The following is a 17,366-nucleotide window of genomic DNA, read 5'->3' on the forward strand; positions in this document are numbered from 1 at the left end:
CATACTGGGAAGAACATTTGAACGTTGCCCTATCGGTTCACACATTTGCAAATGAACCATGAACATAGGGCAGCAGAAATGCTATATCAGCATTTAAATTCTGTCTTTTAGCAGAAAAGAAAAGTGTCCGCAGACAGCAAACCCTTTGGGGAACTTGAGGCCAGGCCAGTGTGCTTTACCAATCTGCTCCACCAGGCAGGGTCCGGAGTACCAGGAGGTGAGTTCGGGAACAGAACTCTTGGTGTCCAGGTTTTCTCCTGACAGGCCGCTGGTGGGGATGTAGAAGACATCACACTCCTGCAAACACAGAAAACACCCTGGCTGAAACACAATCCAGCAGGGAATATGCTACGGGGAATACTTTCTCTTGGCCAAAGAGAACCAGGTTTTTTATTTGATGTGGTATAAAAAGGAAAAGTGACCGATTTTACTCTCACTGGAGGCCGCTGATTGAATATATCATTGGTTCTCAAATGGGGGTCCGTGGCACTTTGCAAGGGGTCCCCGAAAGGTTTTCAGGAAAATAAAAATAAAAACCTTTTTTTGTGTGTGCAAAAGCTTCATAGTTCAACGAAAATATTGTATGCTTTAAATCTACAATGGTTCATGGATTACATTGTAATCTAACAAACCTATCAATTTAAAAATCAAGCACGTTACCGTGGAAACAATTATAATAATATAATATTAACTTTATTTATATAGCACCTTTCAAAACAACCGTTACAAAGTGCTGCACAAACAGGCAATTACAGTGGTTATCACAGTGTCACAATTCAGTGCATAGGATAACGAATAAAAACCATCCAATAAAACCAGATAAAAGATAAAAAATAAAAACACACATACAAGAAATGGTAAAAGAAATAAAAACCAAGATCAAGGAAATGCCAAGCGATAAAAGTAAGTTTTAAGAGATGACTTAAAGGAGGACAGTGAGTTAGCAAGTCTGAGATCCTCGGGTAGATGCCACGGGCAGGTACAGTATATAGTAGTTTAAAAGTTCAGACAGGTAGCTCGGTGCCAAATCATGGAGAGCCTTAAAAGTCAAGACTAAAATTTTAAAATCAATTCTAAAATGGATAGGCAGCCAATGAAGGGAAGCTAAAATAGGGGAGATGTGATACAATTTTTGAGATTTGGTTAAAAGTCTGGCGGCTGCATTCTGAACACACTGGAGTAGTTGGGAGATCCTGTTTTGGTTCAGGCAAGTAAACAGGGCATTACAGTAATTCAGACGAGAGGTAATAAAAGCATGAATAACTCTATGAAGATCATTAAAATAGAATAAAATAATAAAAAATAGAATAAAAAATAAAAGATCTAATTCTAGAGATATTTCTCAGCTGGAGGAAACAAGTTAGAGTTAGCTTTTTAACGTGGGATTCGAGAGTGAGGTTCTGGTCTTAAGTGACTCCGAGGTTCTTCACAGAGGGAACTACATGTTGGGCTAAATTACCCAGAGCAGGCAGAAGTTGGCCATGGGAGGGCCAATAATAAGTATTTCCGTTTTGGAGGAGTTAAGCTGCAGGACATTTTCAGCCATCCAGTTCTTAACAGATGCTAAACAGATTTGTAAGGAAGAGAGTTTTGCCGGATCCGACTGTTTACAAGATATATACAGCTGCGTATCTTCAGCGTAGCAATGAAAGGAAATATTATGCTGTTTGATAATGAGGCCCAGGGGCAGTAATTAAGCTTAGCCCCAAATCACAAATCAGAATGAGGGGGTCCCCCCCGGTATATTTTCTATCTTGTAAGGGGTCCTCGGCCGAAAAACTTTTGAGAACCTCTGGAATATATCAATGGGCTTCCCCCAGATGACGTGGCTCCTTAGAACTGGGGCCTAGGCCCTCCGGGGGATGGACGAGTACCTCGCTGCCTGCCCACCACACCTACAGCCGAGCGATACCTACCTAACCTCATGAAGCCTAAATAGGCCATTATGACCCAGATGCTTGCAAGTATAAACCCTGATGACTTGAGTTATTACTGCTTTCACTGCTATACTACTTTCCACCATGATATGTTTTTTTCCCCTTTCCTTTTCTCTTATTTATTTATCCTTTATTGTTGATGTAGTTTTATTTTATTTTATATGTATTCTTATTTTATTGGGAGTAGGACTGGGTGGTGGGGAGGTGGGTGGGGGCAGATGTGGTGGTTGGGATGTTCCAATGTAGTTAGTAAAAAAAAAAAACATTTGTTAACTGTATTGTAACTGCAATGCTGCCTGCTCAAAAATAAATACTATAAAATCAGGAAAAAGAAAAGTGAAAAATGGTGTAATAACCGTGTGGGCAGTCAAGTCAGATTTGGTGCCGACTCACCTTGAACCCCGCCTGCTTGAGGAAATGGCCAAGTTTGGAGAGGATTTCCTGGAAGCGCTCTTGTTGCCAGTTCACCTGTTTTGTGTACACACACACACACACACACACACACACACACACACACACACACACACACACACACACACACACACACAGAAACGTTACCTCCAGCAATGCTTTAAAATGGAAATGTTTCAGCCACATGTCAGTGACTGGAGGGCAAAATCCCCAAAAACCCCAAAAGAAAGGATGGCACTCAGTAGAAGGCATCCTAATAATATGTGCCAGCTCCACATTTCCCCCAAAAGTTCATCACTTCTTCCATGCCCCATTACCAAATTGTTTCACGTTAGGATTCCTGCCACTTTTCATAAATTTAATTTAGCCAATTATCTGAACACCACAAGGCGCTGCCCTTCTACCACTGGACCAAGTTTTGGAGAAATTGGCAGTTCTATTCACCTTATGTAGCCACGCCCATTTGACCCGGTTGTGTGGCCGTATCAAAACTTCCGGCTAAAAATAAAATAAAATAAAATGGCTGCGCTGCTCCAATATCATCTAACTCTGAATTAACTACCGTAAATTTCGGACTTTAAGGCGCACCGGTGTATAAGCCGCACCTTCAAAGTTGACTATTTTTTTCTTATATAAGCCGCACCGGTCTATAAGCCGCGGCGGGTGTTTTGATGTTTAATTACCATATGTAAGGGTTCGTGCACAGAGGGGATTGTCGGAAAAGAGATGGCTGTTTGGGGAAGCTCCCATTTATTAACATTTCAACAAAACAAGTTGCATATTTGCATAACGTATTCAAGTGTTACCATTTAGTGCAATAGTAGCTACAGAACATGTACTGTGCTGTGTAAATTTAGGGGTCCTTGGCATGAAAAAGGTTGAAAACCACTGATCTACATTATAGCCTACAGTAGTACCATAACAAAAAACAAAGCTTACAGCGCTTGACGAGGCAATATCAATGGCTAAATTAAATGTGTTTTTTTTTAAGTGCAAAATAAAGTGCCTGTAACACGACAGTAAGCGCGTAAGCCTAAAGTTGCAGTAACACGGCTGCTTAAAATATACGGTAATCAGCCTACCAGAAAAGTCATTAATCCTCGTCTTCATCTTTTAGGCTAAGGTGCAGTACACGGCTGTAACCAGAAAAGTCAAGTCATTAATCCTCATCTTCGTCTTCTTCCTGCGTACTAAAACCACCAAAGTCCTCATCTTCAGTGTCGGAAACGAACAGGCTCAGGGTGGCTTCGTCAGCCACTCTCCTCTCTCCTTCGTTGTCGCTCTCAAAACCAACGAACTCCTCTTCGTCACTGTCGGAATCGAACAGCCTCTGAAGGCCCTCAGCTGGCGGCGTCCTCCTCTTCATCACGCAGCAGTCCAGCCTTTCGGAACCCGTTGGTGATCGTGGATGTTTTGACACTCCTCCACGCTGTCAGGATCCACTGGCAAACTTGAGCCTTCAGTCGGATCTGAACGGCACCTCGGCCGTCTGCTCTCTGTGTCAACACCCTGATGCCAAGGTTACGTGCTGCTACTCGATTTCCTTCTTTCCTTCTTCTTCTCGCCGCCATCGTCGTAACACAGCCAGTTCTCCATCTTTTGAAGCATGATGTTAGATTACAACGAGCTAGTTGTGTGGCTTAGCCTTCCAAAATGTTGCTGTTAGTTTTTTAGAATGTAATACATAGAATTGGGAATGTTACATTCAATTTCATTCAGACTGTCTTTCAGGCTCAATCGCTGCCTTTTTCCCCCCGGAGCGAGGGAGGAGGGAGGGTGTTTTACCGTAGTGGCTGAGAGAGGGTAGTGGCACAGTGCTCCAATCAGGTCGCGAGGCACATTTTTTGCAACATCATCCAATCAGGGTCTCGCTCTCGTAATGTCTGTCTTGCTCTCGTTCTGCCTCATACCAACATCCATAGATTTTGGAGGTTCCCGAGTGGCCGTTTGCTGAAAAAATCCATAGATAAGCCGCACCGTTATATAAGCCGCAGGGGCCAAAAAAGCCCAAAAAACGGGAAAAAAGCCGCGGCTTATAGTCCGGAATTTACGGTAATAATTTAGCCAATAGTATGTAACATCATACCAAATAAAAGCAAACGGCAATGTCTAAGAATGCAACGCCATGTAACTGGCTCGTTAAGTCTCGCATTCCAGGGAATTACGTTAAAGGAGAATTTCGTTTTTTTTTAACCTGGATCCATCTCCTGGCATTAATTATGATTTGGCCACTCACCAGGCGATCTCCGCGGCGTTTCTGGCCGTCCTAGCGTTGTTTTGACATCAATAGCGTCCAAGTCAGTTGTAAAATGGAGCTGACTTGGGGCCAAGTGTGAGCCTGTCTTTCCTGCATCTAAATAGCTATTTTTATTCCCGTTTTCGCCAAATATCGTCAGAATCTGATCCCTCAAGAAGCACCACAGTGATATTTTGCCAAAGGCTGTTTCCTGGAGTCCCACAGGGATCAAATTACCTCAAACGTGATCTCGGTCACCAAGTCTCGTGAAGTCCCGCGATACTTTCCTGCCGACTGACCAAGTACAGGAGGACGCTTTGCGGTGGTGGTTTTAGCGCAACCTATGTGGGGTTTGGCATAACCTTCGTTATTTCGAATCCCACATAGGTTACGCCAAACCCCACATAGGTTGCGCTAAAACCACCACCGCAAAGCGTCCTCCTGTACTTGGTCAGTCGGCAGGAAAGTATCGCGGGACTTCACGAGACTTGGTGACCGAGATCACGTTTGAGGTAATTTGATCCCTGTGGGACTCCAGGAAACAGCCTTTGGGGAAATATCACTGTGGTGCTTCTTGAGGGATCAGATTCTGACGATATTTGGCGAAAACAGGAATAAAAATAGCTATTTAGATGCAGGAAAGACAGGCTCACACTTGGCCCCAAGTCAGCTCCATTTTACAACTGACTTGGACGCTATTGATGTCAAAACAACGCTAGGACGGCCAGAAACGCCGCGGAGATCGCCTGGTGAGTGGCCAAATCATAATTAATGCCAGGAGATGGATCCAGGTTAAAAAAAAACGAAATTCTCCTTTAATGTCTTCGGGTCTTATTGACGTTAGTGGCTCGAGCGCAACTCGGAGGAGAGAAAACTATCTGAAGCTTTCTTTGTTGGAGTCCAGGTATGTTTTACAAGAAAGTGCTCGTCATTGTCGACAAAAACGTTATCTGACCTGGCTAACAGTGGATACTCGCTTGCTTGCTGTGTACCGGCTCAAAGTAGTAGGCTACGTTCTTTATTTTACCCCCATCACTGTCCGCTCCAAAAACAACTCTCTTATTTTGCGCCGTGACCGCCGGAAGTGTTAAAAGGACCCGGAAGAATTTGGCCCACTGTAAGGTCTAAACATAAGGTGAATATGAATGAACAGGAAATGAGCTCTCCTGTGCCCCCATGTTGTTTCATTAGGACAATAACAGTTTGCCTCTTCTTATGTCTGCTGCCACCAAGGTCTTCACTGTTAAGCGTCTTTGGGTTTTGAAGAGCGCTATATAAAATAAATGAATTATTAAATGAATTATTAAGGTTGATGCCGTTACTTGAATCCGTTCAGATTCAGAAGTATTTTTTAAGTACCTCCCGTTTTCCATTCTTGCCGTGGATTCTCACTAAAAGCAAACGTGGGCTACGCAGTTTTATTTTAGGTTTTTCTGCATTGAAAAGTCATCAAATGCCTCCTCAATGATGTGGGGGCAGTGTTGTAGTCAAGTCGTTATATCTCCAATCCAAGTCACCAAAGAAGAGTCCGAGGCGAGTTCGAGTTGAGTCCCCATTACCTGAGTCTGAGTTACTGAACATGAGCATAAATACACATGTAGGGTGGAACACAAGCGCCTGCCCTTGCACAAAATGTAATAATGTCATGGTATTAATATATAGCTATCAATATCGTATGCCAAATTATTAGGGCCTATTACAAAAAGACTAACAAAAACAAACAAAAAACAGTCTTCGTCAATTTTAACAAGTCAAGTCCTCGTCTTGTCTCCAACTTTCGAGTCCGAATGCAAGAATGCTCGAGTCCAAGTCCGACTCACGCTCCTGAAAATGTGTCCAGGACTTGGAATTGAGTTGGTCTCGACTACAACACTATGTGGGGGAATAAACAAGTATCTATTTTATTCTAAGATGTTAAGAAGAATTAAATGTTGGCCTAATGTCATCCAGATATGGCGTTTTGAGTGTATGTGTTGTCCCTGCTGTATATCAGTAATGTGGAGCTGCTCTGACCTGGTCCATCTTGTTGACGGCCACGGCCAGCTGAGTGACGCCCAGCGAGCGGACCAGCAGGCCGTGCTCTCTGGTCTGACCGCCGGCCTCGAAGCCCGCCTCAAACTCCCCCCGGCTGGCGTCCACCACCAGCACTGCCACGTCAGCCTGGAGGGGGCGACACAAGCACGCAGATAAGCATTACGCTCACACCCACACACACACACTGAGCTCCAATGGGCAGCTGCATTCTGATGTTTGGACGACATTGTTTTCATGTGAATTGAGATGGTGACTATGAGATTTAAAGGAGAACTAGAGATTCATTCTGCATATGATCTCACACATCTGAAAATTAAACAGTTTTGCAGACATTCATTTAGTTTGGAAGTAGAGATGAAACGATACGAAAATTTCATATCACGATTATAGTGACCACAATGATCATCACGGTTATCAGTATTATTACGGTATTGCTAAAATGTGTGGGAAAATGCTCAAAAAGTACTAATACACTCACAGAAATCATTTCACCAAATTTTATATTGAAAACTCAGACCAAAAAAGGACTGATACACTCACTGAAATCATTTCTCCAAGGCTGTGCGTTTGCATCTGGGAGACTGTTGCCAACTTTGGTTGATGATGAACAGTATTTACCATGTTTTTCAAAGCACTGTAATCACGGTACCACGGTTTTAATGATAATGAAAATTTGAAATGGTATGGTTATCGTCAGGAATTTTATCACGTTATCATTAAAACCGGTTATCGTTTCCTCCCTATTTCGAAGTTACTCAGATTTGATTAGTTAAAGTTATGGACCAGTGATGTCATTTGTGCATGAATGGCATCACTGGTCCACAATGTATGCACATTCATCTCACACATGACACACTCAAAACCTTCCTTACCCGGGGAGCAGAGCAATTTAGAGAGAGTGGCGTCAGCGGAGGACCAAAATGCGTGACTCATTAGCCAATGAACAGCCAGGAAGGGGTCTCGTGGGTACTTTTGAATGCTAAAATAAAGCTGATAATGTACAATTTGATTCTAAAAAAAACTTTTAAAGTACAACACAAACTGTCCATTTTGCTGCAACTCGACAGTGCTGCTTAATCCAGAAGCTTACTTGCAGGAACTCTTGAGTGTAAAAGAAACTGGTCCATTGGAGTGAATGGACATGTCGCGACTCTCCTATATACATGGCTCTGCTGGGGAGCTGTGCACATGTACCCCTATTTCACAACGAATGCACAATATACTAAATTATTTGTTATTTGTAAATTATTATTAAGTTCTTGTTTATTAATGAGCTCACACTTTACTGTCTGCATTTGCAATTAAAGTCCCCCCCCCCCCCACTGGGAGGGGACCAGGGTATGAGATTTCCTCTGAAGCCTGGTGCGTGACGTGGTTTCCCCCTTTCCTCACTACAGAAACCGCTTAGTCACGACGTGATGAGGCTAAACGTGACGGCAAAACGAAACACCACAGTCATCTGGTGAAAAGAGAAATTACACCCGAGTCCCAAAACACAGAGACGAGGCAAAGCACACCCATGGTTGCAAAAACAGCTCACCTCCACCCAAAACCACAGAAAGCTATTTCAAACCAGGCTGTGGGGTGTGGTCTGCTGAGGAGAGGAGCCATTATTCTCATGAAACGGAGGTTTTGCAAAGCTCAGCTCAGATAAAATAAGATTAGACGCCTAATCTCCCCTCAAGGATCAGTAAGGTCCAGCTCAATAAAGCCCACCGTACGGATATATACACGGTGGTGGTGGGCGGGACGTAACGTCTGTGCAAGTGTAGAAATGGCAGAGGCGCAAAAATCATTCATCTATCTAGAATTCCGGGACCGTCCATGTATGTACAGTATGTACAGTAGGTGTGTCCTTCGCATATTTACAGAACCGTCCAATGAACTTCCAACTCGGCACGTGCGCTGCTGAGTGCGGAGTGCAATGCAGAATTTTGTGCGATTCAACCGATCGCAACACAGTCTTCCTGCATAAATTACAGTTACAGTTACGTAAGTTACAGTTAAAATTACTATGCATAAATTATAGTTAGTCACTGAAGTTTCAGTTAGTTACTAAAAAAGTGTAAAACTTGCATAAATCACGGTTTTGCGACGAAAGTCAAAACCGCCGCAACTTAGCATGCTCACAACACGGGTCGAAAGTCAAAAAGGTTGCAACTGAGCATGCTCAGTAGAGCTGCAACGATTAATCGATTAGTCGATCGACAGAAAATTGATCAACAACTATTTTGATAATCGATTACGGTAATCGTTTTGAGTACAATTTTAAGAGAAAATGTCAAAATTCTCAGATTCCTTAAATGTGAATATTTTCTGGTTTCTTTACTCCTATATGACAGTAAACTGATATTATCTTTGAGTTGTAGACAAAACAAGACATTTAAGGGCGTCATCCTGGGCTGTGGGAAACACTGATCATCATTTGCTACCATTTTCTGACATTGTATAGACCAAACAACTAATCGATTAATCGAGAAAATAATGGACAGATTCATCGATTATGAAAATAATCGTTAGTTGCAGCCCTAATGCTCAGAAAACCGGTTTGCGTAGGCTGACTGGATTTGGGCAGTTGCTTGTTAGGAGGTGGCTTTGCGTGGCATACCTGTGCAGCTCCTGTGATCATGTTGGGGATGAAGTCTTTGTGGCCCGGCGCGTCCATCAGGGTCACCACCTTAGAGGCCGTCTCAAACTTGGTCATGCCCACATCCATCGTCACACCTCTGGAACAAAGCACACGGAAAGAAGTCATGGGCTTTTTATTGATTTATTTATTTGTATTATTTTTTTATTTGTGTGAGCGCACTTAAAAACCACAATGAGGTGGTGTTTTGTATCCAATAATGCAGTGTGATAGTCACTATGTGTGTGTGTACTGTACATACTAGGGGTGGGGGAAAAAATCGATTCACCTAAGTATCGCGATATTTAATGTCACAATTTTTTGGATCGATCTTTTATTCCAGAATCGATAATCGCAAATTAAAAAAAAAAAAAAAATTTTTTTTTTTTTTTTTTGGGTGCTTGCAGTCAGGCCACACAAACTGAAAAAAGAAAAGAAAAAAATAAACAAAAATCGCAATAAATCGTAATATCGAATCGCAATAATCGTAGAATCGCAATACTTAAGAATCGCAATATAAATCGAATCGTCACCCAAGAATCGTGATAGTATCGAATCGGGAGATAAGTGAATCGCCACAGCCCTAGTACATACATGTGCCTTTTTGTGTATATATCTATACTGTACTGTATAGCCCCTTCTAAACATGGAGTGAAATCCGGATTATAACCAGCTGCTAGCCAGTCGGCCTGCATGTTTAGAAACAATTAGCCGCCTTATGCGCACTCCCGCGAGTGCGGATCATGACCATCTGAGCCCCTAGTATAGGATCCGCATTATTGGAAAAGCGGCTGTTTAACACCGGCAGCTCATGTTCCGGATCATGTAGCTGTTATGTCTGAGTGGGCGGGTGGTGGCACTTTACAAACCATTAATGTCCCAGTGATCATTATTTTCATGGACGTAGCGTTAGTTACGTGGCTGGATTATTTGGAAGAGAGCCAAATTAGGTGAGTAAACAAGTAAAAGTTGAATCGTTTCTTTGTCCCCCATCTGCCAGTTTAAAAATGCAACAAGGAGATGATAGCCTAATACTATAGCCTACTGCATAGGCTAAAGTACCCGCTAACGTTCACGTAGCCTATTAATTAATTATTCATTCGGGCAATCGCTTATATCAACAAATTAAATGAGCAAACTCACGGTTTCCTCAAGTGCTGCAAACGGCTTGAATGGTTTCTTTTCCTCCCTGTCTGTCTTGTAGGCTATGTAAAAATGCAAGAGTTGCATCAGCCTATATCGAGACATAGTGTAGGCCTATAGCCTAATAAATTGAAAACTAGTCAGATATGACTTGAATGCCACTTGTAAAATCACCCACAGTGATTGACGACGGTGCGACCACTATTTTGACTGGGCGGCTTTTGGGCGATGTAACAAAGGCAAGCGCTCATTTTTGGCACATTGCCACCCCTCGTTATTGCCTGAATGGTCGGAATGGATCCTCCGTTAAAACGGCATGTTTTTTAATGGAGTTTGGTTACAGATTCGCTAAAGCCGTTTCCATATCACATTTCTTTTTATCGATACACGCTACCGCACCACCTCCCCCTGCCCACTCTACTCGCTATCGGCTAGAGAGAATACGGACCATTTCCAGCTGTTTCTAAACACAGACTCCTCATGGCTAGAAAGGTAAAACCGGAAAATATCCTGCTCTGGCTAGCCGGACATGATCCAGACTTCATGTTTAGAAGAGGCTTATGTGTGCATTTATGTTTTCCTACATGTGCGTATTGTCACACGCCTAAATGTACCTGTCCCTCTCCTCGCCGGTCTCGTCCAGCACCCAGGCGTAGGCGAAGGAGGCCTTGCCGGCCTTCTTGGACTCCTGCTCGTACTTGTGCATGGTGCGCTTGTTCACGTTGCCCAGCAGATACAGCAGGTGGCCCATCAGCGTGCTCTTACCTGCGTCCACATGACCTGCAGAGAGCGGAGGGAACGGTTTAACGCTGCCAAGCCGGGTAGGGAGGGGTGGAACGAGGGAGGCGTGGGTGGAGGAGAGGTTGGGAGAGATGAGACGGGGGGGGTAAGAGAGCATGGCAAGGAGAGATGCTATCGCCTTCGCAAGAAGCCCCCGGGTTCGATTCTCGCCTGGGTCACTGTAGGCACTGGGGTATGTTCCTCACATGCCTTCGGTGCCTAGTGCCCAGGGGCCGGTTGCACCAACTGGTCTTACACTGGTCTTAAGCTAAGTTGGTCGTAACTTTACGACCTAACAGCTACGCCGGTTGCACCAAGACGGCTTAAGCCTTATTTTCACTACGACCAGGCATAACTCCTACGCCTGGTCAGGAGGAGGCGTAGAGCCTGCCTGTAACAGAGATCTCCGCGGAGACCTTTTTGAACGTCATCGTCGTAACACCGCCAGTTCGCCGTCTTTGAAAGCACGACGTTAGATTATAACTAACTAGTTGTGTGGCTTAGCCTTCCAAAATGTTGCCGTTAGTTTTTTAGAAGTTAATACATAGAATTGGGAACGTTACATTCAATTTCATTCAGACTGTCTTTCTGGCTCAATCGCCGCCATTTTTCCCCTGGAGCGAGGGAGGGTGAGAGGAGGGAGGGTGTTTTACAGTAGTGGCTGAGAGAGCGTAGTGGCACAGTGCTCCAAGCAGGTCGCGAGGCACATTTTTTGCAACATCATCCAATCAGGGTGCATTCCCTGGCAATTCACATGGACGCGCATTGCTACGACCAGCATAGTTAAGACCAGACGTAAGCCGTGTTGGTGCAACAGGCGTAAATCCATGGTCTTAACTAGGGATGCACCGATCGATCGGCACGTGACCGGAAATGGCCGATTTTCACGTGATCGGCCTCGATCGGTGATCTGTTCCGGTCACTCTAAATAGCCGATTCTGTGAGCCGATTTTCACATGACGTGCGCGCACCCCAAAGCACCGAGACAGGCACCCAGCCACCACACCACACACGCCAGCATACCTTCCTCATTGTGGATTTTTTTCACCGTCAGTGAAGTAGACAAAGCTCGCAGTTTGTCACACATGCAAGTCGAAAATAAGCCGTGGAGACAGAGATGCGGTCGAGTCCCGCTCGGCTGGAGTCCAGTCAGAGCGGCTCGCTTCACCTCACTGGCCCCTCTCTCTCTGCTCTCTCTCCCCGGGAAGCGGTGCTCCAGCAACCCGCCACCGCGCACAGCCGGCTTGGCGAGGTGAACGCGAGCATTGTGTCCAGTATGATAACCATTCCCCGACCTGCTTTTCCATTCCACATCAGCGCTGCTGCCTCAGCCTGTCAAGTCATGTTGTAACGTGACGTGGATACAGGAGAGACTATTTGTTTCGTATTGCAAATAGAACGACATGAGAACGACGGACATAATAATAAAAATGCATCGGACTCACAAGTGTGCAACGTTTTCTGTGCGTGACGATATTTTTTCGGATGGCAGATAAAAATACGCATACCAAACTTCGGACTGTGTGTAAACTCCGCCTGATATTCAGACTGAAGATCGTTACTGTAACTCATAAACTCATTTCCCCTCTACTCAAGAGGACTGGTCTGGAGCCAGTCTATAAACTCCTTGTCCATGGATCATTTTGATGTTCTGTTGCACCTGTTTTCTTTTGGAAAAGTAAATGCATGATAGCTGTGGGATATAGGCTATTGGATTTAATTTAATTTTTGTATTCATTGTATTTGCACAAAAAAGCTCTGTCCAGTAGCCTAACCTGGAACACTTTTATTTTGAGTGTTTGAGTGAGAAGGTCCTACTTCATGCAAATGATAAGAATTGTTTATTTGTTTATTTGGATCCCCATTAGATGTAAGAATTGTTCTATGAATCTTAATTTTTAAACAAAGTTACAAAAACGTTTGTGTAAGCTGTCAATTGTTGTTTTTAGAAAAAAAAATCGGAATCGGCAAAAATCGGTATCGGCAAGTCAGACTATTCAAAAATCGGAAATCGGAATCGGCCAAGAAAATGGCAATCGGTGCATCCCTAGTCTTAACTAAGACCGACGTAGGAGTTACGACCAGGCATAGTTAAGACCAGTTGGTGCAACCGGCCCCAGGTGGGCTATCTGGTGAGAAGGGCCTTTCTGTGTGGAGTGTGCATGTTGTCCCCGTCCTCCCTCCATAGAACATCAATGTACCCCCACTAAAAACATGCAAGAAGACATCGCCTGACCAGTGTTGGAGGAAGGACGAGCCAGGATGGGACAGAGGCGGAAGACTACCGGTAATTTCCTGTGGCACTATTGCAGCATGATGTGTGTGTGTGTTCTGCCACGTTAACGTGTGTGCTGTTGCTGACTAATAAAGACGGGGGTTTGTCCGTCTGGTTTCTGGTTTCAGCCTGGTTTCAGGCAGAGAGAAAGAGGAAGGATATGACAGGAGGGATGAGACAGGTAGTGCACAGGAAGAGAGAGGGAGAGGAGATAAGATACGGAAAAGGGGAAGAGAGGAGGAGAGCAGAAAAGAGCGTTGCACAAGCCGCGTGAGATGGTGTCACTAAGCCGAGCGAGATGGTGCCACTAAGGATGGACGGTGTTGAGAGGGGGGAAGGGAAAAGACCCGTGGCGAAACGAAAGGTTTCACAGGCTGTGGGAAACGAGCGTCTGCACTTCTGAAAGTACCTCGTCACTTTTTTCTGCTCTAGCCGAGAACGAGAGAATCTGAGTTTGCAACTGCATGGTGCTGCATGGGTCTCTCTACAATATGCCTCATTTAGTGCAAATACGCACGACAAATGCACAGGTCAAAAATCGATGGAAATTTAGAGCGTATAAGCCTACCTCCTGTCCCATTTACATCTGATACATTTGTAGTATGTATACAAAAATGATGTGTGCAGAAAAACCAAGTAAGCAGAACTTCCCTGAATGTATTTCAATGTAGACTAGCGTGTGCCCTAAGTAAAAAAAAAAAAAAAAAAGTTTGATCTACATTGTTGTTTTTCTTTGTTTTGTTCACAATCCATTGTGTTCATCCTTTTATGACTGTGCTGAAATCTCGGTGTACAATCTGCTTTCGCCTGAACTTGAAACTTTGAGTGAGTGAGGTTTCGTACCTATAACCACTAAGTTTAACAGAGGCTTGCCCCCCTGTCTCTTCTCCAGCTCGGCCTTGACGTTGAGCTGCTGCCTGGCCTTGCCCGGGGTGCGGCCTGGGGTGGGCGCGGCGGGGGGCTCGTCCGAGCCTTTCGATGGGGTCTCGGGACGTTTGGAGGCGGCCTCTGGAGTCGCCGTCGCGTCTTCAGGGCTGCCACCTCGCCGGGCTGAGGCGGCGACAACGCCATTCTCCCCGGTGCTGAGGAGACAAGTGACAAGAGTTTTACCACACCGATACTCGTGATACTACTGATACTACTAATTCTGCTACTATGCATACTCCTACTGGTACTCTTATTCTAGATGGCCCTGTATAAAAGAATTCAAACTTGAGTGATGTTTTGAGCATCCAATGCTATGGTTTAACTGCTTTTCATTTTTAATGGCTAGGAAATCCAGCAGTGGCATATATGTAAACCTAACCACTTGGCAAAGGCCAAAAGATTTTCAATGTAAATAGTGGGAGGAAGTGTTTTTACTGTTTTCTTGAACTTAGTAAAGCATCCTCTGTGTGTGTGTGTGTGTGTGAGAGAGAGAGAGAGAGAGAGAGAGAGAAGAGAGAGAGAGAGAGAGAGAGAGAGAGAGAGAGAGAGAGAGAGAGAGAGAGGTACCTGGGCACATCAAAGCCCATGGTTTGCTTCTTGCCAGAGACGGTCATGCGGGCGACTTTGGGTACCACTTCTGAGTCCAGCTTGTTGTGGGACACATCTCTGCCTTTAGCTGAAGGGAGGAGAGGAACACAGATGCACACTCGCTGGCAGACAATAAAAAAGTACTAGGATGCTTTACAGTACACTATACAGTAGCTAATTCCTTTCAGCTTCAAAATACGGTACCTTTAATCATTTAAAAACCCTGGACAGTTGTATCGTCATTGGTTAACATTCACTACGATCTCCCACATCCTCAGAAACAAGAGAGACACGTTTCTTCCACTCTAATCTTCAGAGATGATTTTTCAAAGATAAGAGTAGCTTTTTTTTTTGGCTCACAGCTAAAGCATACATATTATGTAAAGAAAGTAAAGAAATGCTGGATTTCAGGCTGTGCGGTCTGTACACAGATTAGACTTGGCTTCCGTTTTTCTAGCTGTGGGAATGCAGATTATGCAGCCACACCATACATTACCTACCCCACCATTTTTCAAAGCATACAACTTTTTTTTCTTTCTCTTGTACTTATTTACTTGTATACTTATTTATTTACTTGCATTTTTAAATTCAAACGTTCACGCTGTGATATAGGCCGGCCTCAACATGCTGCTCCGACTAACATTCATCCCCAGATTCAGAAGTCATAGAATTTAGTTCATAAAACAATCCTTTCTTCAGAGACTATTTTCTGGTGGAATCATACAGTACATTCTGTTGTGTGCAACAGAGAAGGAATTTTGCATTCATGTGCTATGGATGAATTGGAAAAAAGAATTTCCTACTTTGTAGTTATAGCCAGACAAACTTTAAAAGCACGACGAAGCCAATTCCATATTGTGCTTTTCACCCACGTTTGCTTATCGTTTGTCAGCTGTATTCACGTCGGAACTTCCCAGCAACATGTGAATGCACCAGTATTAGGTGTAAAGTATTCAAATTAATGTGGACAATTGAATTAAATTACCACACAATAATAAAGTAACTGACAAAAATGAACCCAAGCGTGATGTTCACTGTAACTGTGTCGGAAGCAGGTTTCTGAAGGCGGATTTTCATACCCTACTGAAATGAATGGAAACAATTTAAGACACCTAAAAAAAAGTAGGGTACACTTTGGGAAATGGTGGTCATGTTAAGAAGTAAGCAAAAAAGTAAATGGGCAAAAACATGCACATACAGTATTAAAGGAACACTCCGCCCATTTTCAACCAGCTTTGACCATTAGAACATCAGTAGTATATCAGAAAACTGTAAACGGTTTTGAAGTCTGTCATTTAATTTGACAGTTATTGAGTGTTAAAGTGTGGACCGGTGACATCACTGGTCCACACTAACTCAAATTAATAACTCATTAACTCAAATCAACTCTCAATAACTGTCAAACTATTCATCATTCATCTAGGTTGACAGTTATTGAGAGTTGATTTGAGTTAATGAGTTATTAATTTGAGTTAGTGTGGACCAGTGATGTCACTGGTCCACACTTTAACACTCAATAACTGTCAAATTAAATGACAGACTTCAAAACAGTTTACAGTTTTCTGATATACTACTGATGTTCTAATGATACAAAGCTGGTTGAAAATGGGCAGAGTGTTCCTTTAACAAAAAATGAATTGGGACACATTTCCGCTTGCATTGGCGGCCTCTGGGGAGAAATGATATTTTGTAACCATTTCCAGGGAACAAGACACATAACTGCACTTTCCTGTTTGTTGCGTATGTGCTTTCCCCCGAACGTATGCATGCTATAGTGTGACCATGTGTTGCAATCAGTTGCAGTCTGAGCCTGCTATCTGATTGGTCGTCGATATTCTGCAGTGTATTTTGCTGATGTCACTGCTTTGTCATCCCTGTCCCAAATGGCCAGCAGTCCCAGTCATATCAGCCTACTAGTACTGACTCATTTAGACTGGGCTGTGCATCCAAAGCCTACTGCACACTGTGTGTGTGTGTGTGTGTGTGTGTGTGTGTGTGTGTGTGTGTGTGTGTGCACGTGCGTGACATCCTGGTTCAGAAAGAGTTAATTTCAGAAGTGGCCGTTGCATCCCGTCTCCACATAAATAGAGCAGCGTGACGCAGCGTTTCACAGAATAATTCTTTTGAAAAGGTGTCATCTCAGTTAAGTAGCAGGCTGAGTGCGTATGTGTGTATTATTGCACACACACACACACACACACACACACACACACACAGACAGTAAGGTAAGGTACACAGGTAAGGAATTGTCATTTCGCTCATGTTTTCTTTTAACCGGACGCTGCCAGATGGACGGTATAGCTCCACATACGTTTCACTAAACCAGTCGATCTGGGAATGCAGTAACCAGACCCGCTGACGGAGGCGGGCACTTTTTCCAAGCTACTTGGCAGGTGATTGGATGACCCA

The 17,366-nt window shown here is 43.9% G+C and overlaps 1 protein-coding gene across 1 annotated transcript in view; it reads right to left on the reverse strand.

Annotated features, from left to right (window-relative positions):
- The window catches only part of hbs1l (HBS1-like translational GTPase), a 40,271-nt gene that overhangs the window by 7,241 nt on the left and 15,664 nt on the right, over positions 1-17,366 (reverse strand). Inside the window, exons 5-11 of the mRNA XM_083643410.1 lie at positions 14,937-15,045; positions 14,286-14,524; positions 11,002-11,167; positions 9,227-9,344; positions 6,598-6,744; positions 2,331-2,405; positions 180-297 (exon numbers count right to left, since the gene is read on the reverse strand). Coding sequence (XP_083499536.1) covers positions 180-297; positions 2,331-2,405; positions 6,598-6,744; positions 9,227-9,344; positions 11,002-11,167; positions 14,286-14,524; positions 14,937-15,045 — 972 coding nt within the window. The remainder of the gene's footprint in view (positions 1-179; positions 298-2,330; positions 2,406-6,597; positions 6,745-9,226; positions 9,345-11,001; positions 11,168-14,285; positions 14,525-14,936; positions 15,046-17,366) is intronic.

This window comes from Poromitra crassiceps (genome assembly GCF_964638095.1).
Source record: "Poromitra crassiceps genome assembly, chromosome: 9".
In the NCBI taxonomy this organism is placed as follows: Eukaryota; Metazoa; Chordata; class Actinopteri; order Beryciformes; family Melamphaidae; genus Poromitra; species Poromitra crassiceps.